The sequence below is a fragment of the Callospermophilus lateralis genome, chromosome 9 (genome assembly GCF_048772815.1).
Source record: "Callospermophilus lateralis isolate mCalLat2 chromosome 9, mCalLat2.hap1, whole genome shotgun sequence".
Lineage (NCBI taxonomy): Eukaryota > Metazoa > Chordata > Mammalia > Rodentia > Sciuridae > Callospermophilus > Callospermophilus lateralis.
Genome location: NC_135313.1, coordinates 18302592 through 18328364, shown reverse-complemented (window position 1 = coordinate 18328364; position 25773 = coordinate 18302592). Strand labels below are relative to the sequence as shown.

At 42.7% G+C, this 25773-nt stretch overlaps 1 protein-coding gene across 1 annotated transcript in view; it reads left to right on the top strand.

Annotated features, from left to right (window-relative positions):
- Cyp27a1 (cytochrome P450 family 27 subfamily A member 1) overlaps positions 1-25418 on the top strand; it is a 38066-nt gene extending 12648 nt beyond the window's left edge. The window contains exons 2-9 of the mRNA XM_076865819.2: positions 20071-20261; positions 22731-22930; positions 23061-23258; positions 23408-23580; positions 24143-24309; positions 24508-24586; positions 24672-24884; positions 25038-25418. Coding sequence (XP_076721934.1) covers positions 20071-20261; positions 22731-22930; positions 23061-23258; positions 23408-23580; positions 24143-24309; positions 24508-24586; positions 24672-24884; positions 25038-25157 — 1341 coding nt within the window. The 3' untranslated portion in view covers positions 25158-25418. The remainder of the gene's footprint in view (positions 1-20070; positions 20262-22730; positions 22931-23060; positions 23259-23407; positions 23581-24142; positions 24310-24507; positions 24587-24671; positions 24885-25037) is intronic.
- The last annotated feature ends 355 nt before the right edge of the window (positions 25419-25773 follow it).

The following is a 25773-nucleotide window of genomic DNA, read 5'->3' as shown; positions in this document are numbered from 1 at the left end:
CACCTAATCAGCCAGCTGGCAGGAACTGGCTGACAACCTTGGAACAACCTGTGACAAGTGTCCAAAAGAGGCCAACAATAACAGGAGGAGACCAAAGAGAACAAATTAGAAAGTTAATAATGCTCTTTTTTTTGGGGGGGGGAGGGAGGCACTGGTAATTGAAAGTAACTCACTTTACTTCTGAGCTATAGCTCCAGCCCTTTTTATTTTTTTTAATTTTGAAACAGGGTGTACCTAAGTTATTGTGGCTGGCCTTGAACTTGTGATCCTCCTGCCTCAACCTCCCAAGCTGCTGGGACTATAGAGGTGCCCCACTGCGTCCAGTACTTGTTCTGTCATCTTTTGCAAACGGGACACTTTCTGTGGTCAGTGTCTGTAGGAAGTTTCTATGTATTCTCAGATTCAGATTCTTTGTTTGCCAGCAATCAAGTTGAGAATGGTGGCAGAGTATGTTAGATACCCTGTGGACAAGAGCTGACTGAACTCAAGGGTGCTCTATTACTGAGCTACATCTCCGTCCTTTTTATTTATTTTTAATTTTGAGACAGGATCTTGCTAAGTTGCCGAGGCTGCCCTGGAGCTTATGATCCTTCTGCCTCAGCCTCCCAAGTAGCTGGATCACAGGAGTGCTCCACTGCACTTGGCTCAGTAGATTCTTCTTGTTTGCTTTCTAGCATTTTACACGGTCTCCCACCCTCTGATGTGTGGACCACATAAGGATCATCTTAGGAATTATCACCTTCTACACATGATCATTATCATCACTATCCATGATTGCCCAAGACAGCAAGCATAGCTGGGTGGCAAAAGAAGCACCAAGTTTAAGCCATTCACTTCTTAACTCTATTTGCTACTTTGCAAATTCCAGTAGCCTAGTTTCCTATGGAGTAGGAATGGGAAGAAAGATAGCAGAATGAGAAGAGTTAACTATCTGGTTTGTGTCTCTTACAGCTAATCAGGTTCTCTTTCCACTTCCTCAATCTCATACTTAAAAATCATGCTCAATATGAGCTACTCTTATGATGAATTGCCACATTCATATCCAAATCGGCTTTCTTAAGCATGTGATCCAATGGCAGTTGAGTCTTGGTGACCTAATCTTTTTTAGTTTCTCTTTTAACTCATTAAGTCCCAAGTTTTCAATTCTGCAGATATCTCAATGAAATTGACATGGATGCATTAAAATAGGTTGGAAATCATAATCTAGAGCTTATTACATAATTTATTATCATTAATGATATCAATTATGTCATTAATATTATCATGTTATGTGAATATTATCATAATCATTCACCTATTTTCTCAAAAGAATAGAACTCTAATACATAAATATTTATTTCAAAGTTATTATGTGGTATATTTGTTGCTCATTTTTAAGTTTTTCAGGTGTACCATGAATGAGATGATGAAAATAATGAGTTAAGAGTCCATTTGTGGGCTGGGGATGTGGCTCAAGCGGTAGCACGCTCGCCTGGCATGCGTGCGGCCCGGGTTCGATCCTCAGCACCACATACAAACAAAGATGTTGTGTCCGCCGAAAACTAAAAAATAAATAAATATTAAAATTAAAAAAAAAAAAGAGTTAGTCCCATAAATCAATCCTTCTTAAAAAAAAAAAAAAAAAAAAAAAAAGAGTCCATTTGTAACTCTTAGCTCGAGGAGATAGTACATGGCTTAGAGTCCCCTGACTGTCCTCTGAAGTTTCGAGGAGCAAAGGATGGGTGTGACAGGCTCAGGATTTCTGCACAGGTTATGTCCTTTCTTTGAGCTCTTCAAAGAAGAGCACTTGATATGATGATCTGCTTATGCATTTTGGGTCCCTCTGCACTTGACTCTCAAAAGATGGTAGAGGTACTCACTATCACCACTTTAGGAAGGTCATATATGGGTCAAGTTCAGGCATGTCGCATATGTTGTGGTTTGGGGAAAGCTTATAGGGAGGAGTCAGCAGCTCCTTAACCTGGTCATTGGTGAGAACTTTTTATTTAAAAAAAAATTTCCCTCAGGGGGAAACCTTGGGAGAATCAGGGACCTACCTGCTCTGTCTTGCTGCTGCCCAAGGATAATATAGGGCATGGAAGGTGCAGTCAGTGTCTCAGATAATTGCCACTTCTGGATTCTTTTTGCTATCAAGGTGGCACCATCATCTGATTGGATGCTTTTGGAGAATCCGCATATGTACTCTAGTCCATCTAAGAATTTATGAATAATTTGTCACATCTACTGTGTGGATGAAAATAATGGTGCCATATTTATAACAATCAATACCTAGCAGTAATCTTGAGAAAAAGGCAAGGGATCTAATAGTTTATTTACAGTACAGGTCAATGCCAGTGCCCCTCACTATGTGTCACAGGGTTTCCCTTACCACTGGCTTGTGTGGCTTGCAATCTGGTCAGATCTGCCAGGCTTTCTTGACCTCATGTGCCGTAACCACTAGATTTTGTTTTGGCCCCCAATCTTGAATTGTACATGAGTTACCATACCCTGTGATGGTGTATCCATTGACTATGGTCTAACCAGCTTGTTGATTCCACTGATGTTCATCCCTAGGTGACTTTTTCTGTGGGCTTCTGTTTAGATCACAAAGGTGGGGAGAGGTGTGGTGGTCTTGTGTGATTTGCTGCCATAATGTTTATCTCCAGAGAGGCTGAGACTTGCTCATCCAGTCAATCCTGCTGCCAGGCACCAATCATACTGCCATGAGTCAGTGAAAATGTGATAAAGTGCTTTTCAGTGTTTTTTCCTAAAGCTAGTGCTACAGCTGTGTCCACTGAACAGAATTCTCTTTACCATGCCAATTTTTTTTGGGGGTGCTGGGGATTAAACCCAGGGGTGTGCTACTCAGCTACATCCCAGCCCTTTATATTTTGTTACTTTTGAGACAGGGTATTACTAGGTTGTCGAGGTGCAATCCTCCTGCCTCAGCCTCCCACGCAGCTGGCATGTGCCACTGTTCCTGGTTTCATGCCAGTTTTGAACAGTTTTTGTTGGGACTATGCAGTAGCAGTAACTCAGTATACCCCACATGCTTTCAACTTAGCTGATCCCTCCCTGAATCAGGCCCAGGAGCCATCAATAATTTCAGTGCAATGAAGCACCCAAGAAACCCAGGGTGCTGACATAGACCCTGAATCTGGATCAGCTCCTAGAAAATGACTAGCTAATGTTTGGTTTACTTCTTTTTTCACACAATTTTTATTGGTGCATTATAGTGTACTTAATGATGGGATTTGTTACATGTTTGTATATGCACACAATATAACAATATAATTTGGCCAATATCACTCCCCAGCCTGTCTACCTCCCTTCTCCCACCTCTTGATCTCTTTCCTCTTACTGATCTCTCTTTGATTTTTAGGAGATCCACCCCAACCCGGTTTACTTCTTTCATAGACATACCACTTCGGCTTAAGAAAGAGGCTTAATAATAGTCCTTCCTTATCTACAGGTGTTCATTCCCAGACCCCCAGTGGATGCGTGGAACCACAGATAATACTGAACCCTATATGTACCATGTTTTTTCCCATATGTAAATATCTATGATAAAGCTTAACTTATGAATTAGGCACAGTAAGAGATGAACAACAATAAGTAAGATAAAAATATAACAACTATAATAATATATTGTAAAAAAGTAATATGAATGTTCTTTCCACTTAATGTTTTTGGACTGTGGGTCCACCATCAACTGAAACCGTGGAAAGTATGGCTAAGGCAGAATTCCTGTGTGTGTGTGTGTGTGTGTGTGTGTGTGTGTGTTTTCATCATACATAAACATGCAATGCCTCCTTTGTTGGTATTCTCATTTCTGCCCATCCCAGATAGTGACATCAGGGCATGACAATACTTGATCATCATCAGTCTCTTGGTGTCTAACAGTGCTCTATAACAAGCCAGTTATTTTTGCTCAAATGCAGCATTTTGTGGGGGAAAGGGGTGACATCAGGCAAGATCCACCTCCACAACCCTAGAGAGCCATTAGGCTACTAGCCATATCTTTTTTGTCACAGATTCCAGCCTCCAAGGTTGTTAGTCACTGACACATTGGAGGACAAAACTCTCTGGAGCTGAGTGACTCAAGTGGCCTGGGTCTCTTCACTCTGAGGGAGAGTGTGTCTCTTTTTTAAAAAAAAATACTTTCTTTTAGTTGTAGATGGACACAATACCTTTATTTTATTTACTTTTTTTTTTAATGTGGTGCTGAGGATCGAGCCCAGGGCCTTACATGCGGTAGGCAAGCACTCTACCACTGAGCCACAACCCCAGGCCTGCTGGAGAGTTTCTTTAAGCATGATGCCTCTACCAGTTCTCTAACAAGGTGGTGGTCTTCCTTTTACCCTCCTCTCCCCTGGCATCCTGTACTACTTTATTGATACGTTATGGCTGCACTCAGGGAACTGAGTGGCCTCCCAAAGGTTGACTTGACCCCCTACTACTGTTTTGTGACATTTCTACATTAGGGACATCCCTTACAATCAAGTGCTATATTCCATGTACTTAACATATCCATTCCATAGTACATTATGTTGGCTCAAAAACACATATCAGCTGTGTCCATTGATTTTATGTGTTCACTTCCATGGCAACCAATTGTTTGGTCAAATGCCAGTCTAGGTGCAACTGCAAAGTGTCTTTTAGATGTGATTAACCTTTAAATTGGTGGACTTTGAATAAAGCAGTTTATCCTTCATAAGGTGGGTGGGCCTCATCCAGTCAGTTGAAGGCCTTAAATGAAAAGGCTGAAGTCCCAGAAATGGAATTCTGCCTCTGGACTGTTTTCAGACTCTGCATGGACTCCTGCTGGAATCCCCAGCCTGCCCTGTAGATTTCAGACCTGCCACCTCCATATCATGTGAGCTCCTTCCTTAAAATAAACCTCTCTGTATGCAAACATCCCATGGGTTCTGTTTCTTTGGAGAAGAAATACCCCCAAATTATACTCGTCCATTGACCAATTAGAAGAGTTGCTTCCAAATTCAGTTAAAGTAATTTTTTGACGACACCTATGGAAATTTCTCGGCACACTAGTGACTTGTGCCTCAGTGTCTGAAAAGGCTGAAAAGGTTTTTAACAACTTGATTGCCAACAATTCCCCAGCATACCTTGATCAGGACATGAGTCCTCTGATCCTTCTTAGGAAAGGAGGGACTTGGGCCTTTGCTCTAGCACTGTTCATTTTGAAGGGAATAAGTCTGGGTAGAGAGGGAACATGAAGGGTCAGATCAATGCCAGTTCCAATAGCACCAGCCTCAGCAAGGGGATCTGGGTCTTCTGGGTCACCTTTTTGTCCACAGTAAATTCCCAGCTGACAGGATTCTCACTATTATGACCCAGAGCTTTACATTGTGGGTCCTTCTCTTGGCCTGATAAAGGGAATTTCCCTCATAGGAAACCATCAGTTTCCTCTTCAGGGATCCCCTGGTGTAATGGCCAGGCCCTATAGTCTTGTAGTCAATATTTGTGTCCCCCTAAAATTCATATGTTGAAACTTAACCCCAAGGTGATGATATTTGGAGATGGGTCTTTGTGAGGTAAATAAGGGCAGACCACTCATGAATGGGATTAATGCCCTTTTTTAATAAAAGGCCCAGAAAGCTAACATACCCCTTCCACCATGTGAGGACACAGCCAAAAGGTAGATACCCAGGAACCAGGAAGGGGTCCCTCACCAGACACTGAATCTGCTGGCACCTTGAACTTGAACTTTCAGTTTCAAGAAGTGTAGAAAGTAAGTTTCTGTTGTTGATAAGACACCCAAGCTATGATTTATTTTATAGCAGCTCAAATAGACTGAGACAAGTCTGGATCCTCAGTTGGCCATTTTTCTCTCTGTTAATTTGTTCAGGTGGCCCTAACAGTACCACAAACTAAGTGGCTTAAACAACACAAATGTGTAGTCTCCCAGTTCTGGAAGCTGGAAGACAAAAATCAAGGTGTTAGCAGGATTGGTTCCTTGTGAGAGCTGTGAGCAGAGGGTCTGTTTCAAGCCTCTTTCCTTGGTCTGCGGATGTCTGTCCTGTTCCCAAGGCATGCTATCTGCATGTACGTGTGTCTTGCCTCCAAATTTCCCCTTTTTATGAGTGTATTGGTCATACTGGGTTAAGGCCCACCCCAGGGATCACATTTTTACTGGTTACTTCTATATAAAGTTCCTATCTCCAAGGAAGATCATACTTGGAAGTTAGGAGTTAGGACATCAACATAGGAATTTGGGGGAGGGACACAATTCAGCCCATAATACTCTTCTCATCCTGAGGGACACTCATTTTGTCCTGTGTTTTTCAGAGCCTATCTCTGGGATCTAATGTAGATTCAACTGTCCCCAATGTGCCCTTTGAACAGACTTGTCAGTCTAGCTGAGCATTTGAGTCCTTGTGTTTTCTATTACAAATCCAGGTCAGATAACAGTGGCCTTAAAGGGAAGTCATGGTTTCTGTCTTGACATCCAAGGGGACTCCCCAGGTGCTGGACACTCCTCTCAGGTGGACTGCTTCCTTAGGTGTTTTCCCAGCATTTCTTGAAGCCTCACAATTAAGGGAAGAGGCGGGAGCAAGCGCTGTCAAGTCTCCTGTTCCTCCTCCACTCTCGCTTCCTCAGCTAAGGTGTTCCTGGCCAGGTGTAAAGGGGACCTCAGTGCATCTCTGAGGATCTGATTACCTTTGATGGCCAGGGAGGATTCTACCTGTGGTCACAGCCATGGATCCCAGCAAAGCAGTTTTACTTTCCCAGTGACATAGAAGGGTGCAAAACCACAGAATGCCCCTCCTGACTATATAAGACCCTCTTTCTTGAACTCTAGACACCAACACAACTTATTGGTCATCTCAGGGACAATGGTCAAGGACTGCTAGCCCCTCTGGTCACTAAACGCATCAGCAACTGGATTTGTGACTACCTGCTAGGATTCTGTCCCCTACCTTGCTAGTTGGTGTCTTGGGTTATGCTGTCCTTTTTCCAAAAGGACACTTCCCTCAGCCTTGGGGAAAGAGAGGGTCCACAGACTTAATCTGTAGTTAATCTCTTAGGAGCAGGTGGGCAGCTCCCCCGACAGTGTGCCCCCTTTGGCAGGCACAATTTCTGTCTGAGGATCATACTAGGGGGTTCTTTCTTTTATTTTAGTTGATAAAAGACAGCAATTTTTTTTGACTGCCAGAGATTCAGTGTTGTGACTCCAGTGTTGTTTAGACAACATTGACTTGGCAAGCAAGCCCTGAATCTTGGCAAGAAGCCTCTGTTTGCTAACAAGATATCATTATGCAGTGTAAACTTGGCACACCAAAGGTGTCTTCCCAGCATTTCTTGAAGCCTCACAATTGAGGATTTCAATATCGATCATACCTTTTTGCAGAAGCACACAGGTGGGATTGGCTCACAGGTCTGTCACTCAAAGACTTGCTTTTTCTTTGGGGTTCCCTTTACTGTTTTTACAGAGAGACGAAAGGGCTTTTGCACAACCCCTCCAGGAGGTCTGCAGTGGCTGGAAGCTCAGGGAATTCTGGGGACCCAGGCAGGGAAGAGGCAACTCAGAGGGAGCAGGTCTACCAGCAAATGCAGATTGACACAGATTTGAAGTGGCAGTTTGTTCAACAAACTTAAGATGCCATCATGAAGCTGATTTGATGCTCCTTTTGGCTGTGTTGACAGAGTGCGTAGGAAGTTGGAAATTCCCTACTCCTCTTCCCTCCTCGACCATCAGGGTCCTGTCTCCTAACCTGGCTTGTGCAGTCCCCGAGAAGGAGGACCCTGGCCCATCTCACTGTTTACCCTTCCTATCCACAGCATGTGCTACTAGATCCTGGGAATTTCTCTCTTAACTTGGCTCACGTCTTCAAAAAGGACATAATAAGTTTCTGAGTCCCACGTTGGGCACCAGATATGTCAAGTTCAGACAAGCCAAAGCCTGAAGCCGTCACATGGTAAAGATACCATGAGCACTTTGAGATTTAGACAGTTCATTATTTACACAGATAACAAAAAGAAGCTAGAGACTAAGGCTCTGCAAGATCCTTGTCCTATACACCCAGAAGGACAACACCATAACAAAGAGGGGCAGATGATTGCAGTGTAACTCCATTGCCAAGAAGCTCCTTCTAGACCACAGGAAAATGGCTTTATATTCCGAAGCTCTTTTCTGAGGTGGGCAGGGCAGAGAGCCTGTATCTGCATCAGAACCCAGGAAGGAGGCAGGCGTCATGGTGGTCTCCCAGGAGATATAGGGAGGCTAGTGGGGAGCAAGAAGCATCCTTGAAGCTTCTTGCAGGCCCTTCTCTCCTGTCCTAGGAGGATTGCAGGGTTTCAACCATCAAGACTCAGGGAGGCCTGGGTCCAAGTCTCTGTGTATAAGGACAGGTGCACAGTCCCGAGGGTGCCATGGAAAAGTCACGCAGGCTGGTAGTGCTGGGCTGGAACTAGAACAAAAATCTCATGCCAAGCACTTCCTGACCCTTTAACTGATACTGCCAGCTGTGGATGACTGAGCTGAGATAAAAACACATGGTAATGACACAGGCACTTGTTGTTTTCTATAAAAATTACCCTTGGTTGAGGGTGTTGCTCAGTGATAGAGCCCTTGTCTAGCCCTTGTCTAGATAGTCCTGGGTTCTATCCCCAGCACTTCAGGGGAGACTATTATCCTTATTTTTTAAAAAAAATTATGTAAATATGAGTACAGGCTATTTTGTGCTTTTATACCACATTTAAGAGAAAATACTATTTAGACTTATTTGAAATAACTTGCAGAAGTAATCCATGCCTATTATAGAGAAATCAGAAAATATAAAGAAACTAAAAGAAGAAACTCTAATCTTCCATAATTCCAGTCCCCAGCACAAAGCATAGTGCCTGTGTTTGAAGGTGCTTAATAAGCATTTGTAAAATGAGTACATAAACACATCCATGGTCTAGCTAACAGTAGTCGTTGCCCACTTCCCATGTATTGATGACATATATGTCTGAAGCTTGATAAATACATCTGTCACTCAATATTAATAATTCTCGATTATTTCCTTAGAATAAAACTCCTAAATGAAATTGTGGTAAAGGATTTTCTTTGTGACTTTGATATGTATCACTGCCAAAATGTCCTCCTTAGGAGGAATTTTTTTTCTTTTTTCTTTTGAGATGGATCTCACTATGTCACCCAGGCCAGCTTTGAACCCATGGTCTTGCTTTGGCTTCCCAAGTAGCTGGGATTACAAGCATGCACCACTGCCCCTGGCTATACTTCCTTCAGAAAAGTTACAAAGGGAGTAGTTTAGTGTGTGAGAGAGAGCATGCTCATTAAAAATAAACCTGCAGAACTGCACATGGTGATGCATGCCTGTAATCCCAGTGACATGGGGGAGGCCGAGGCAGGAGGATTGCAAGTTCAAAGACAGCCTCAGTAACTTAGTGAGACCTAAGTAACTCAGTGAGACTATGCCTCTAAATAAAATATATAAAAGGGATGGGGATGTGGCTCAATGGTTGAGTGACCCTGGGCTCCATCCCTGGTACAAAAATAAATAAACCTTCGAATATCATAGTTGGAATGCTCTGTCTTTGTGATACATATTTTACATGTCTTTGTGTGAAATTCACATCACCTACAACTGACTATTGATTGATTGATACTAGGGATTGAACCTAGGGGTACTTTACCACTGAGCTCATATATCTTCTGTTGAAAATTCACTATTCTTACTTTTATATCTACTTTGACAACATGTTTTTCTAATTTTCACATGGATTTCAGCTCCCTCTTTATATAGGAAAATTATTAATCCTTTCTTATATAAAGTGCAAATATACAGTCCTGAGTCACTAATCACATGGGTACATTCTGAGAATTCATTATGAGGCAGTTTTGTGGTTTTGTGAATATCATAAAGTGTGTTTACAGAAACCACAATGGATACTATCTCACTAGGCAATATAATTTTGTGGGACAGTGTCATCTATGCAGTCTGACATTGACAAAAATAATATGTGGCTCATGAATGTTTTCTTGGGCTGATGTTTTTATAATTTTCTCTCATCAGATCAATCTTTGTACTGTGTTCTTTGAATCTGGGTGTGGTATTACAAAGTCCTTGCCCATTGGAAGATTGTACAAATAGAATGTTCCTTTGCATTTCTTATGTAGTTTCTTTAACCCATCTGGGATTAATTACCAAGTTTGACCTGAGGTCTGCAGGGCATAGGCTCCTGACCAAGTGCCATAGTCCGGCTGCAGCAAAATAACCGGGGGTTGACCAACAACTTGTGTACATTGATACAGCAGGAGTGGGAGCCATTTATTGTAGGACAAGAGGGGTATATATACATTCCACACAGCTTATCTTAATTAACATAAACTAGATACAGCAGTCAACCAATAAGGAATCTCCACACTTAATGGCTCGCTGGCATTACTTCACAAACCACTCCCTCTGCAAAATGCCAGGCGCCATCTTGACTTGTTTACAGACCCTAACATTTCCCCCTTTTGTTTAATTTAAATAACGACCATAGTGGTTTTTACACAAACACCATAAATAATCTGCTACAAGCAGAAGGGGAGGATACAAAATGCCATAATACCAAGCCAATTGATGGCTCCATGCAAGAAGCCCTTGGAAAAATTATACCAGCAATGACACCGTTATCAAAGATATCGAGTTACAATTTGTTGTAGATTACAGTTTGTTGTCTCAGTCCAGGTAAAGCAGTGTCTCAATAGATTAACTCACAGTCCAGGTAAATCACAGTCCAGGTAAGTTCTGCAGGCAGCTAGCTTAAATCACAGTCCAGGTAAGTTCTGCAGGCAGCTTGATCCGAAGTCTCCTCCGGTTCTCAGCAACACTGGAAATCTCTCCACCCTCGTCCTCACCGGCACTGGGACGAAGGCAGAACTCCGGCAATGATGCTAAAGAAAATCCTGTAGTATTCCAGCAGGCACTAAGAAAACAACCTTCTGAACAATTTAGTACATTATCTCAAGGTTTTTTACATTTGAAATAAGCCTTAATACCACTCATTACTCATTAGCTTCCAGGTGTGGGAGAACCATTGTAGTTACTGGCCTTGGAAATGATCAAACTTCAGGGATGCCTGCAGCAACCCCGGCAGCCCCAGATGGCCCCGGGGAGAGTCTGGGGAGTGTTCCGAACTCAAACTGCCACTGGGCACAGGGAGCAAGAGCCTGCGAGACTGTGCCTCCGGGTCAGGTCTGGATTTGGGCTCTCGCAGTGGCCAGTGGCGTCCTACTCCCCGGGCGGGGAAGGCAGGGAAGAGCTGGCTGCCGCAGCTTGGAAAGTCCTTGCTGCGCCATGACTGGCTTGCGCACGTGGCAGCCACCGCATTGATTCACGCACCCTCCTGTAACGAAAAGTATTCAGTAATAGCCTTTTGCTGCAACTATTTTCCTGATAATCTTTCCTCCTCTGAACTTTCTTCTTTTTGACTAGAGTTCTGGGCTTCCATCAACACATGCCCTAATTATTCTTGGTTCCACTGGGGTGCCTTTTTCCCTTATCAATTTACTTAACACCCCTTCCATATTTTCATCACAAAGACAATACAATACACTGAGACAAAACAAGACACAAACATACTGTATCAATCTTCTCCATTTTTTCGAAATGGCCATTTTTCTTCTTGCCCTGAGTGTCCCGGGGCTCCCAGTACGGGCCACCATCTGCTGCAGTCCAGCTGCAGCAAAATAACTGGGGGGGGGGTGACGAACAACTTGTGTACATTGATACAGCAGGAGTGGGAGCCGTTTATTGTAGGACAGGAGGGGTATATATACATTCCACACAGCTTATCTTAATTAACATAAACTAGATACAGCAGTCAACCAATAAGGAATCTCCACACTTAATGGCTCACTGGCTTTACTTCACAAACCACTCCCTCTGCAAAATGCCAGGCGCCATCTTGACTTGTTTACAGACCCTAACAACCAAGAGGATAAAGAGCAGAAATGGACTCTGCCCTGGGCTGTGGCCTGGATTACAATGGCATCCTGGCATCCTCTCAGATCAGGTGCCATCCCCCCTCTCCTTTTCTAGTGCTGGGCATTGAACCTAGTAGTGTAAGGTCCTGAGTTCCATCCCAAATACTGCAAAAATATAAAAAAATTAAAAATTACACGTCTGTAATCCCAGCTACTCAAGAGGCAGAGGCAGGAGTTTAAGGCCAGCCTGGCCACTTCAGCAAGACTGTGTGTCAAAAATAAAAAAAAATTAACAAACAAACAAAAATCTGAAAAATTCTTCTAGGCTTAAAACATGTTGGGAGTGAAACTCACATTATATACAACTATTTATTATTTATTTATTTATTTATTGGTACTGGGAACTGAACCCAGAAGTGCTTTACTACTGAGTTATATTCCCAGTCCTTTTTATTTTTTATTTTGAGACAGGGTTTTCCTAAGTTGCTTAGGTCTTCCCTAAATTGCTGATGCAATCCTCCTGTCTTAGCCTCTGGAGTTTCTGAGATTACAGGCATGTGCCACATTTAGCAACAGTTGACCCTTTTAAAGTGTACAGTTAAGTAGCATTTAATGTATTTTCAATGTTGTGCAACCACAACTTTTTCAATACTTAGAAAAGCATACCATGTCCATGTTTTTAAAAAATCCAGTTTTTCAAAGAAGAGTGATATTCATCTAGGAAGAGCAGAGTGTTGTGGTAGAAATACTCACGCCATAGTAAACTAGGTATCTTCAAAGAGGTTGGGGCAAGAGGATTTGTGGGGAGGTACTGGGGATTGAACCTAGGGTGCTTTGCCACTGAGCCACATCCCTTTCTCTTTTTATTTTGAGATAGGATCTTGCTAAATCACCTAGGCTGGTTTTGAATCTGTTACACTGCCTCAGCTTCCTGAATTGCTGGGATTATAGGCATGTACCACTGCACTTGGTCTTTTTGGCTATTTGTATATCGTTGCTAGAGAAATGTCTATTCAAGTCCTATTTTAATACTGGGTTGTTTATCTTCTTGTTGTTCAGTTATAATTATTCTTTATATATTCTGGATATTAAACCCTTACCAGAAATATAATTTGCAAATATTTTCTCCCCTCCTATAGGTTGTATTTTTACATTCTCAAAAATGTCCTGTGATGTACCAGTGTTTTAATTTTTTTTTCAATCCCCACTGAACCACATCCCAAACCTTTTTTTAAAAAATATTTTTTATTTGCTGATAGATCTTTATTTTTTTAATATGTGGTGCTGAGAATTGAACCCAGTGCCTCACACATACTAGGCACGTGTGCTACCACTGAGCCCCAGCCCCATCCCCTAAATCCTTTTTAATATTTTATTTAGAGATGGAGTCTCGCTGAATTGCTTAAGGTCTTGATAAGTTGCTGAAGCTGATTTTGAAATTGCAATCCTTCTGTCTCAGCCTCTGGAGTCGCTAGGATTATAGGTGTGCACCACCACGCCCAGCCAGAGTTTTAATATTTATGAAGTCCTATTTATTTAATTTTTTTCTCCTTTTATTGCTCATGCCCTTAGTATCAAGTTTAAGAATCCATTGTCAAATTCAAGGTCATAAAGATTTATTCCTGGGGCTGGAGTTGTGGCTCAGTGGTAGAATACTTACCTAGCATGTTTGAGGCACTGGGTTCGATTTTCAGCACTGCATATAAATACATGGTCTATCATATTACCACATATAAAGGTCTATCAACATCTGAAAAAAATAAAAATAAAAGATTTATCCCTATGTTTTATTCAAAGAATTTTATAATTTCAGATCTTATATTTAGGTTATGTCTTTTTTTTTTTAATGCCTGTTGGATTTATTTATTTATTTTTTGTTTTAGTTGTCAATGGACCTTTACTATATTTATTTATCTGCCATGCTGAGAATCAAACCCTGTGCCTCACACATGCTAGTCAAGCACTCTACCACTGAGCCACAACCCCAGCCCCATATTTAGGTTGTTGATCAATCCATTTAGAGTTAATTTTTAAATGTGGTGTGAGGAAGGTTTCCGACTTCATTCTTTTGTGTTTGGTTAAACTGTTTTCTCAGTGCCACCAGTGAAAGAGACTTTTCTTTCCTCATTGAATTGTGTTGGCTTTCTTGTTGCAAATTAATTGGCTAGAAACATTTGGGTTTATTTCTGGACTCTGAATTGTATTCCACTGGTCTCTATGTCTATCCTTATGCCAGTACCATGATGTTTTTTAAAATATCTTTTTAGATGTGATGAACCTTTATTTTATTCATTTATTTATATGCAGTGCTGAGAATTGAACCCAGTGCCTCACACATGCTACAATCCAGACCCTACCATACTATTCTGGTTACTGTAGTTTTGTAGTAAAATTTGAAATCAGAATGTGTGGGCATTCCAACTTTGCTTTCTTTTTCAATATGACTTTGGCTATTCAGGGATCCTTGCAGTTCCATATGAATTTGAGGACCAGCTTTTCCATTTCTGCAGAAAGGTCATTGGAATTGTATGGGCTTTACACTGAATCTCTCGATAGCTTTGGAGAGCCCTGTCATCTTATCAGTATTAAGTCTCCTTGTTCTTTCTTTTATAGTTATCAATGTATAAGTGTTTTACTTCACTGGCTAAATTTATTCCTAAGTATTTTATTCTTTTGAATGCTGTTGTCAAAGTTGTCAGAATCAAAATGGTATCACTTTTGTCAAACCCTGACCAAAATAAATAAATGCAAAATACATAGAGGGGAATCTCATGTATGTGTGCCTGGATAATAAGAGCTAGTCATGAAAGAGTCTCCAGAACTATACTGCCATTGCAACCATATACAAAAAGAATACTTCTGTAAGAACATCTGCCCAACAACTGTCTGTTTAATCTTGGGCTGATGACACTTTATTTGTTTTTGTAGTCAGGATAATTATTTGACAATATCTTATGCAGTCCTCCCTATTTCACACCTAAACATTCACCCTTTCCTCAATCTCTTTGAGTACAGAGTAAACTATGTGCAGCCCCATCACAAGGCTGTGCTGTTCCCAAATAGTTATTATTCTTTGGGGATCTCTCTCTGATTATTATTTGGGTTAACACTATGTATTTATCTGCCTGGGCTGTCATAACAAAATACCACGGACAGGATGGTTTAAATAACAGAAATTAATTTTGTCACTGGGGAAGTGACTCAGTGGTAGAGCATTTGTGAGGCATGTGTGAAGCCTGGGTTCAATCCCAGCTTAAAAAAAAAAAAAAAAAAAAAAAAAAGATTCTTTTTCTCCCAGTTCTGAAGACTAGAAGTAGAGATCAGAGTGCCAACATTGTTGGTTCCTGAGTGAGCTGGTTCTTCCAGGCTTGCACACAGCTGCTCCCATGATCTTTCCTCAGTGCTTGTGAATAGAGAGGGTGCAAGCTTTCTGGGCGTTAATCCTATCAGATCAGGGGCCCTATCTTTATAACCTCACCTAACCACAATGACTTTTTTAGAGGCCCCATCTCTAACTGGAGGTTAGACTTTCAATATAAAAATTTTGAGGGGATACAAATATTTCGTCTCTAAAGAGACTATTATACTCTCTCTCTTACTCTTACTCTACCCCTTTTACTCTCTTGCTCTCCCTCTCTCTCTCTTACTCGCCCCTCTCTCTCTTCCCCCTCTCCTCTCTCTCCCCACCCTCGTCTCTCTTTCTTTCCCCTCTCCTCTCTCTCTCCCCCTCTTTCTTCTCTCTCTCTCTCTCTCTCTTGACCCCCTTCTCTTCTGCGACTGACCGCTACAGTCCTGCTAATAAAATCTCGGACAGGTTAAAAAAAGAAAAAAAAGAGACTATTATAAAGGGAATTGTTTTCTTTTTTTAAAAAATATTTATTTTTTAGTTGTAGCTGGACCTTTGTTTTATTCATTTATTTTTATGTGGTGCTGAGAATCAAACCCAGGGCATCGCACAAGCTAGACAAGCGCTCTACTGCTGAGCCATAACCCCAGCCTGGGAATTATTTTCTTAATTTTCTTTCCAGATTATTCTTCCAGGTTTTCAAAACAAATGCCCATCCTGGAAGAGCCATCATTACCAGGCTCCTGGCATTCATTGTCTTTCCCAACTCAGGGTCTGTCTCTGTCTTTCCTATTCTTTGTATTGTCTGCAACTTGGTCCCTTCTCCACCCTGCCCCCACCCTGGTTTACTGACAACTACTAAATGTTTATTGTATCTGTTTTATCTATCTATTGTATCTAAGTATTTATTAAGTATCTATAACGTGCCTAACATTTTTGAATCAAACAATATGGGAGGAATAAAGAAATATGACGTGGTTTCTGCCCCCTAGGATTTTCAATCTAGTTGAAGGGACAAGACACCCACAAAAATCATTAGAAAATCATTTGGGAGCATCTGTAGTCAAATTCTCACCTATCCAACATGCACCAGGATTGAAAACTCTCTAAAGCTAGGTCTTTTCTGTTATGTGCTGTGTCCTTGTCCCCTCAAATGGAATAGAAGAAACAAAATGGGAGTTTAATAAGTAAATGTTGAATGAATTCAGCACTCACTCCCTGGGGTTTCACCAGGTGAGGGCTAGTTCTCTCATTCATCCTAACAGTGGATCTCCATTCTACGGAGAAGCTTGGGCAACAATAGTTTTTTTATTTTGTTTTATTTTATCTTATTTTATGTGGTGCTGAGGATCGCCTCCAACGTGCTAGGCAAGAATTCTTCCGGTGAGCCACAAGCCCAGCCCTGAAGCTTGGGCTTTTTAACTGGCTCAGGTTACCACCTAACGGCAGGCACAGAACAAATCTCTCATCGAGTATCCCAGTGTCTTTCTAAAATAACCTCTTGCATAAGTTGATCCTTGGTAAGTTCTACCAGTAAACTGAGAAGAGAAATATGAAGGAAGAAGGAAGAAGGCATGGCCTGGACAAAGGGACAAACGTCCTAGAAATCTCCACACTGACAGCCAATAAGTGGTCACAGACCATGGATCCCAGGGAAGAAGCTAGTACCCAAGAAAATGAGTCTTTATCCAGTCTTTTTAAATGTGACTTTTTTTTTTTTTTCTGATTCTCAGATCGTGGTAGAAAATTTGAAAAACAAACCACAGTATAAAGAAGAAAATAAATTTATCTACTGATTTACAAACTGCTCTTTGCCACTGCTGAGATCACCACTGTTCACATTTTTATAAAAATATTAAATGTCATTTTACTTAAATGTTGAAGGGAAAGAAACCAAAATTTGAGAAAAAGATTTCTTCAAAAAGGCCTATTATTTTCTAAAAAAAGTTCTCTAAAATTAAAAAAAAAATTAAGAGACATTTTAAGAGGTTGGGTTTGCTGTAAAGGTTCTCAAATTTAGGTGAATTGGTATTTTGACACTGTCTAGAGACATTTTTGGTTGGTTGGTGCAACTTGGAAGCTACTACTATAAAGAGGCCAGGGATGCTGCAAAACAGCCTGCTGGGTACAGGGGCTTCCCAGAACAGACTTATCCAGCCCCAAAGGCGAACAGTGGCACGAGGGAGGAACATGGATATTGTATGGTCACTGTGGTTTCAAAATTGCAGGTGTCTTTAAAGGGTTTAAGTTTGTTTCCATTCAGTAGGACACAGTCTTAACCACTTACTCCACACAGTAGGACCAGTGGAGTAAGTGGTTAAGAGTGTGGCCTCTAGCTAGGTGGTCCGAATTTGAACCCCGACTTCCACTTACTGGTAAGTGAACTTGAGCAACTTCTTTGGGCCTCAGTTTGCTTATCTGCAGATTGTGGTAATATTAAACCCAACTCATGTAACCTTAGTGAGGATTAAAGTGCTAATTTAAGTAAGGTTCTTGGAACAGTGTCTGGTTTTATGATCAGCTTCATAGAAATAGGTGCAATTATTATTATTAATGTCTTAAACCAAACTAGAACACAAATTAAGCCTACTTTTAGCATAAGTCTTCTAAGGAATTTAATAGAAAAAATAGATCTGTATGTAAAACATTTTTAGTGGAAATTTTATTTTTTAATGTATTCATTAGAGCTTTCTAGTTATACATAGTGGTTGGGTTCATTCCAATTAACTCATAATACATGGAATTCAATTGCAGTTCATGTTCCCCTCCTTTTTCTGTCCTTTTTCCCTCCTGTCCTCCTTCCCCTCCCAATTCTCCTTCTTCCATTCTACTAGACTTACTTTTGCTCATCTGTTTTTTTATTTGTTCTAATTAGTTATACAAAACAGTAGAAACACATCATACATAAATGGAGAATAACTTCTCATTCTTCTGGTTGTACATGATGTAGAGTTACACAGATCGTGTAGTCATATATGCACATATATGCACGTAGAATAATGTCTGATTCATTCTACTCTCCTTCCTCACCCCAAATCCCCTCCCCTCCCTTCACTCCCCTCTGCCTAATCCCAAGTACCTCTATTCTTCCCTTAGTCCCCCATTCTTATTGTGTATTAGCATCCACATATCAGAGAAAACATTCAGTGTTTGGTTCTTTGGGATTGGCTTATTTCGTTTAGCATGATATTCTCCAGTTCCATTCATTTACTGACAAATGCCATAATTTCATTCTTCTTTAAGGCTGAGTAATATTCTTAAATGGAAATATTAAGACAAATAAAACAAAACTAGTTTATTGGAAAATAAATATGGCTAGGGTCCATTATAGATCTAAGAAGTTTATATGTGAGTTCAGAGGTTCAATAAGGTTTTCCTGCTTTCTGAAGTTATCTGATCAATGCTGGGTGTATTGCTGTTTCAGAAAACATTGTTTTGTTTTCTTTTAGGTTAAAACAAATTTGAATAGGTAATATATTCTCATGGTTCAACACTCAAAACAATATAACATGATGTACACTGAGAATATTCTTCGCATTCCACCCCCATCCTCCTGTAGGTAGTCCTTCAGTTGTCACGACTGTCTTCTTGGGAATGGGCAGAATCAGCTTTTATTAGTTCAGGATGGATTCCGAGCAAGTGGGTGATATATCAAGAGTAATTATGGTCCTAGGACCATGCAACATAAACAATGTTGGCCAATAGTGAAAGCCAGTAAAGACTGGCATTTTTCTCACTCCAATTTGGGTGACGTTTCCTTCTATAATCTGAATGATAGATCTCTACAACTTCAGTGTCTCTTTATAGAAGCCCTTAGACCTTATTTCTGTACTGCAACAGACTCTGATTCTCTTAAAAACAACCCCCCCCCAAAAAAAAACCCAACCAAACAAAAAGCCAAATCAAAACAAAAAAAGTCTTCAGTAGCGATTATGAAAGAGGAAGTACTTGGCAAACCCCTGTGTTTCTTTTTCTCTCAGTCTGTGGCTATGACTTAGTAAATTTTTGTTTCAGATTTGTGGATTCTATTTGTTTCACCACCACTCCAAATACCAAAATGTGCTTCTTTCTGTCTCATTCTCAGCAACTATAACATTGTGGCAATGTCAGTTTCATAGATGTGATGAGTATTAGTTACCAAGTGCTTTAGAAATTCTGGATAGTTTTTTGGTTTTGTTTTGTGCTTGGGATCAAACCCAGGGCTTTGTGTACTCTGGGCAAGTGCTCTACCACTGAGCTACATCCCCAGTCCTTAAGACCTGAAGGTAAAATATTTGGGAGTTATGTAATACAAACAATAAATGTTTTTGTTTAAAAAATACACACTACATAGTTTACTTCATGCCTTTCTCATCCAGTTTCTTGTTTTTCTTGGAATTTCTCATCTTGTAACGTTCCTTTTTTTCTTGTCGATTGCACAAGACATTTTTATTTGTCTTAGAGCTACAAGCTGCAGTAGATTTAAATGCTAAGAAGGAACCATAGGCTTTCTACCTCACTCACTAGAGGGGTCAGTTTTCCTAAAATGCTGCGTCCCAAATATCTATACTTCAACATCCCCCTTTCCCACATATTTTCATTACTTCAAGGTCCTTATTCCTCCAGTTCCACCAGATACACCTTGTTCTCAATATCCTTGCTCCTTGTGTGGCCATTTTCTCCAGAATTATGCCCCCAGAACCACCAGCCCTCCCTCTGCCTGCCGCTTACACACTCCACTCACTAGTGCACCACGCCCCATCTCCTGCCCCAGAAACCCTGCCTAATCGCACCTCGGTTATTCAGTGTTGGTTGACCCCCACAGGTGATGAACAAGGCCAAGTATGGTCCGCTGTGGTTATCCAGCCTTGGGTCTCAGACCTTGGTGAACCTGGCCAGCGCGCCACTCATAGAGCAAGTGATGCGGCAGGAGGGCAAGTACCCCGTAAGGGACCACATGGAGCTGTGGAAGGAGCACCGGGACCATCAGGGCCTGACGTATGGGCCCTTCACCACGTGAGCTGGGGCCTGAAGGGACTGGAACAGGGCCTCACAGGACCAGGTCAAAAGAGAGTGGACACAGGGCAGCCAATGGGGGGAAGGGCAGAGTGGCATCTCTGCATCCTCTGAACCTGATACTCAGTATGGAGCAGTTGTTGGGATGGGCTAAAGCCCAGGGCCATTGGCTTTTCCTTTAATACATTGTGTGACTTTAGACAAGTGAATCTGAGAATGATATTGACTCAGCTGCCAATCAAAGTAGATAAATGGGGCTCATTGGTGATAAGCCATTCCCGGTGCCACAGGTTGTAACTGGGACTATTACAGCCTTCTTTTTGCTATAGTATGTTAACAGAATTTCAAAAACAGTGGATGGTTTTTCCCATTTATAATCAACTTGACAACCATGTTTTAGTTGCTTCTCAAGGAATGAAAGTTGATCCCGGTGTAGATGATCACACTTCTACAATGGTATATTTGTGACACCAGGCTGGTCTCTTGACATCCATTGTTTCTTTTTATGTTCACAACAAACCCATGAGTGGGTTATAATTTTAGATGAAAAAACTGAGGCCCGGAGAGGTTTTACATCACATGCCAGAGGGTGACGCTAGTAACCATGGTGGAATAAGATCTTTCTGGTTCTGGAATCCAATAACTTACAACTTTGGGAAGAAAATAAACCCGGTAGCGGGGTCATCTCACCTATCCCTGATGGTCACACAATCACTGTCCCATTGAGTGTTATTCTTTCTTTTTCCTGGTTCCTTCATAGGTGGACAGTTTCAGACTAAAACAACCATTCCTGGGCCCTTTATTCCAAGTTCTGGGAACTGAGCAGCAGATGTCTGGTCTTTAAAAAGACCTCTGATTCAGTTGAGCATCAAGTAGACCCCTTTGTGATTTAAGTACATTTTTTTCCTCTGAAGCCAATTTGCTAAATATATTTAGCAAAATACATCACCTGTGTGTGTGCTTAAGAGCTGTTTTGCTAACCTATGATACTTGGGGTTTGTTTTGTTTGAGAATATACATTTTTGAAATCTCTTTTTATGAAGCATTTTCTCGCAATAAGTGGCTTAACAATCACAGAAATGTTCTCATTTAAATTCTGAAAATCTAATTTCTGCTATGGGGAGAATTTTACTCTTGTAAGAGCACTTACAACCTTAAATTCCAACAAATGGGTTTTTTTGGTTTTATTACTTTTTTAGCAATATTTCTATTTATATATTAATTTATTGATTAATTAATTATTTTATTTATTTTTGCCATACTGGAGATTTAACCCAGGGGTGCTCTACCACTGAGCTACATACCCAGCCCTTTTATTTCGAGAAAGGGTCTTGCTAAGTTGCTGAGTATCTCATTAATTTGCTCAGTCTGGCCTTGAATTTACAATCCTTCTGTCTCAGCCTCCCAAGTCACTGGGATCATAGGTGTGCACCACCTGAGTTTTCTTTTATCGTTTTCTAGCTTTTTCCCAACACAGTAAAGAAAGCTCCTGGGAAAGAGGGTTAAGGTTCACTTAAATAATTTTTTAAATAAAAAAAATGTGTTTTATTCCTTAATACTTACTGTAAAAAATTATATAACAAAATACTAAGTCTCCTCCTCACTCCCATCCCATCTTCCTAAGCTATCAGTAGTGACAATTTGGTGTGTTTTCTGTACTTGGAAGTATGTAGATATACATAGGGATAGGTAAGGATCTCCTCTCTTGCTCTTAAAGTTGGACCATATTACATTTATTGCTCTGAAATAGCTTTGGAAAAAAATGGGACTCTCACCCAGCTTGCTTAGGAAAAGTAACAGGATTGGGCTAGCTGAGGATGAGACAGCCCTGAAAATGAAGCTTTCATGTAGAAAGCACGTTCCCACCCATCTGAGCATCCCTGCTAACCAGAGTGGGGGCCTGACCATCTACTGAATAACTGTGGTTCAAGGGCTATCCTCCTGTCCTCTTGACACACTGAGCCAAGCAGAGCATAGAGGTCCAGAATCTGAGCATCCTAGAAACATTGCTCCAATTTTATTCCTCAGGATGGGACATCTGCAGCTCCCCCTCATTTCAAATATAGTAGATTCAGGAAAAAGACACTCATTGGCAATATTCATTACGCATTCACCACAGGCTGGGAACTGACCTAAACACTTTAATGATCTGCACAACCCCCCTACGATGATAGGCATTATTATTATCCCCAGTTCATAGATGGGAAAGCTGGGGCACACGGGAGTTGAGTCATCTGCCTAAGGTAATCCTCAGATCTGTGATTTGGTTCTAGAAGTTTGGTTAGAGATGTCCACCTGACCCACTTACACTGTGCAGTAGTGATTCTGTCATTGAAAGCTTGGTGATTGTGTAATTTTAAATTCCAGGAGCCAGATTTCCCTCAATTCTGTGGAGGCCTTGGGTGGGAAGAGAGCATTTAACCAAACCCCCTGTCAGGATTACATCTGTGCTGATTCTGTGTCCCGCAGGCAAGGAGAGCATTGGTACCAGCTGCGCCAGGCTCTGAACCAGCGGATGCTGAAGCCAGCAGAGGCTGCACTCTACACGGATTCTTTAAATGAGGTGATAAGTGACTTTATGGCTCGATTGGACCAGGTGAGAGCTGACAGTGCCTCAGGGGATCAGGTGCCCGACATGGCTCACCTCTTCTACCACTTTGCCTTGGAAGGTACCCTTGTTGGGACAGGGGCTCAGAGTGGGGGGGAGGGGGCAAGGGAAGGCTGTGCTCCTCCTCTTCACTTCCCCCGGGTTTTGTGTCTCCTGGCTCTGTGTCCTCTAATGGCTTCTGTTCTTCCCAGCTATTTGCTACATCCTGTTTGAGAAACGGGTGGGCTGCCTGGAGCCCTCTATCCCCAAGGACACTGCGACCTTCATCAGCTCTGTGGGGCTCATGTTCCAGAATTCAGTCTATTCAACCTTCCTCCCCAAGTGGACCCGTCCCCTGCTGCCCTTCTGGAGGCGATACCTGGCTGGCTGGGACACCATCTTCTCCTTTGGTGAGGACTCCCAGACCGGGGCCAGGGAAGAAAGTTGGTTGGCTCTCAGGCCTGTGCATCTCCAAATCTCTCCCAGGACTATCTCCCTCATGTCACCAACCATTGGAATGGTTTGACCCATCCTCTGTTGTTCTCCATTGTCCCTGCAGGGAAGAAGTTGATTGATCAGAAAGTCAAGGAAGTGGAGGCCCAGCTACAGGCTGGGGGGCCAGATGGGGTCCAGGTATCTGGCTACCTGCACTTCCTGCTGACCGGTGGACTGCTTAGTCCTCAGAACGCTCTAGGCAGCCTGCCTGAGCTACTCCTCGCTGGAGTGGACACGGTGCGTGAGCTGGGCTGACAAGGAGACCCAGGACTCCCAGCTCCCATCTGAACAAATCCCCCACTACCCTCTGCCTGATGCTGACCTTGATCCCTCATGTAGCTGCTCTTTCTATAACATGGATGCGACTGTGAAAGGAAAAAAGTCATTTAGCCCAGCTGAGGCAAAAGGGCCGGTCCTTTTGTAAGAGGGATCCCATCACCTCTGGGGGCTCTTTGCTCTCTGATAGCTTGGGAGGGTCATCACACACATATTCCAACTCTCTTTTACTGCTTGTCCATGGGCACCTTTGTCTCTAGCAGATTCCTTTTGAGCCCCTTTGTCACATGGGGCTTCTCCTTGCTACAGTCACCTGTAAGGTGCAATTCTTCATTGTATCAGTCCTTATTCCACTCACATTTAGCATCAAGGTGTTGAACCCTCATCTGTTTTTCTGCCATGTTTGTGGCAAATTAACTTTCTCTCACATTTTGCATGTTCCCACTGTGTAAACCCTCGCCTCGCCTCGCTGGGTACTTCTCTAGAAATCCCCTTTCACTTTATCTCCCATTCTACCCCCTAGACATCCAACACGCTGACGTGGACTCTGTACCACCTTTCAAAGAACCCAGAGATCCAAGCGGCCTTGCACAAGGAAGTGGTGGGTGTGGTGCCCACTGGGCAGGTGCCCCAGCACAAGGACTTTGCTCGCATGCCCCTGCTCAAAGCTGTGATTAAGGAGACTCTGCGGTAGGATGTGATTCCCACAAGCTCAAGGTCTTTGCGTGGGGGAAAGCGTGAGAGACAGGAATGGGAAGTGGAGGCTGCTGGTGGGCCAGGGTCAGAAACAGGGGTGAGATGGGAAGAGGGGCTAAGGCACCAAAAGGCAAGGAAGGAGTGGCCACTCTGTCCCTCCTTGGCAGACCCCCGGCATTCTGTTCCTTGCAGCCTCTACCCTGTGGTCCCCACAAACTCCCGGATCGTGGATCAGGAAATTGAAGTTGATGGCTTCCTCTTCCCCAAGAATGTGAGTGGGCCCAGAGTGCCCAAGTAGCCAGGAGTGCCCAGAGCCCTTTGCTGATGGAGTCACGCTGTCCATTCCTCCCTCGTAGACCCAGTTTGTGTTCTGCCACTATGTGGTGTCCCGGGACCCCAGCTCCTTCTCTGAGCCTGAGAGCTTCCAGCCTTACCGCTGGCTGAGGAAGAGGGAGCCTGCCATTCGTGGAAACCAACACCCATTTGGCTCTGTGCCATTTGGCTATGGGGTCCGGGCCTGCCTGGGCCGCAGGATTGCCGAACTGGAGATGCAGCTGCTGCTGGCGAGGGTGAGCTGGGACAATTGGGAGTTCGTGTGGGCCAGGGAAGGGTGAAGGAGTCTGAGGGGGGGAGAGGCAGGGAGGTTCAGAGTCAGCGTCTGCAGAGGGGGGCAGTGGATAGAGATCAAGGCTCCAGTCCTACCTGTGCTCTTTCTCTGTCAGCTGATGCAGCACTATGAGGTGGTCCTGGCCCCTGAGACTGGGGAGGTGAAGCCTGTGTCCCGCATTGTCCTGGTTCCCAGTCAGAAGGTGGGCCTGCGTTTCCTACAGAGACAGTGCTGAGCTGGGCACCCAACTTTCTGGGGCTGGTCCCAGAGGCCTTGTTTCTGGCACAGTCGCCCTCGAACACTGCCAGGTCTTAGATGAGGAGGAAAGGAAGGGGACTGTCCGACTCAACAGGCTGGAAGAACTCAGCACCTTCCCACAGAACCCGGAGCTTTTGACACATCTATATCATTGTGAGCAAACCTCTCTCAGTTGAAAGGCCATCTCTTACTGCATTGCTGTTCTTGGTACAATATAAACTAAAAGGACTTCTGATTCTTTGGAGTCTGTTTTTCTTTTGGACCACTCAGCATCTGAACCCTTTTCTGTTTGGGGAACACCCTTTCTGTACTTAGGAATCAAGATGGGAGGCCTTGCTGCGCGCTCTTTGGAGACAGAGACCCTTGTGCGCTTCCCCAGACCTCACAGAGAGGCCTTGGCTTCACATAGTTAGGGCTGCAGCAGGGCAGCAGCAGTGGAATGATTCCAGTTGCCTTAGAGAGCAGCACTTCTATGGTCCTGCTCCCACTGCAGATAATAGAAGCCACCAGCTGGGTGTAGTGGTGCACACCTGTGGTCCCAGCACTCAGGAGGCTGAGGCAGGAGGATGGCTTGAGCCAAGGAGTTTAAGACC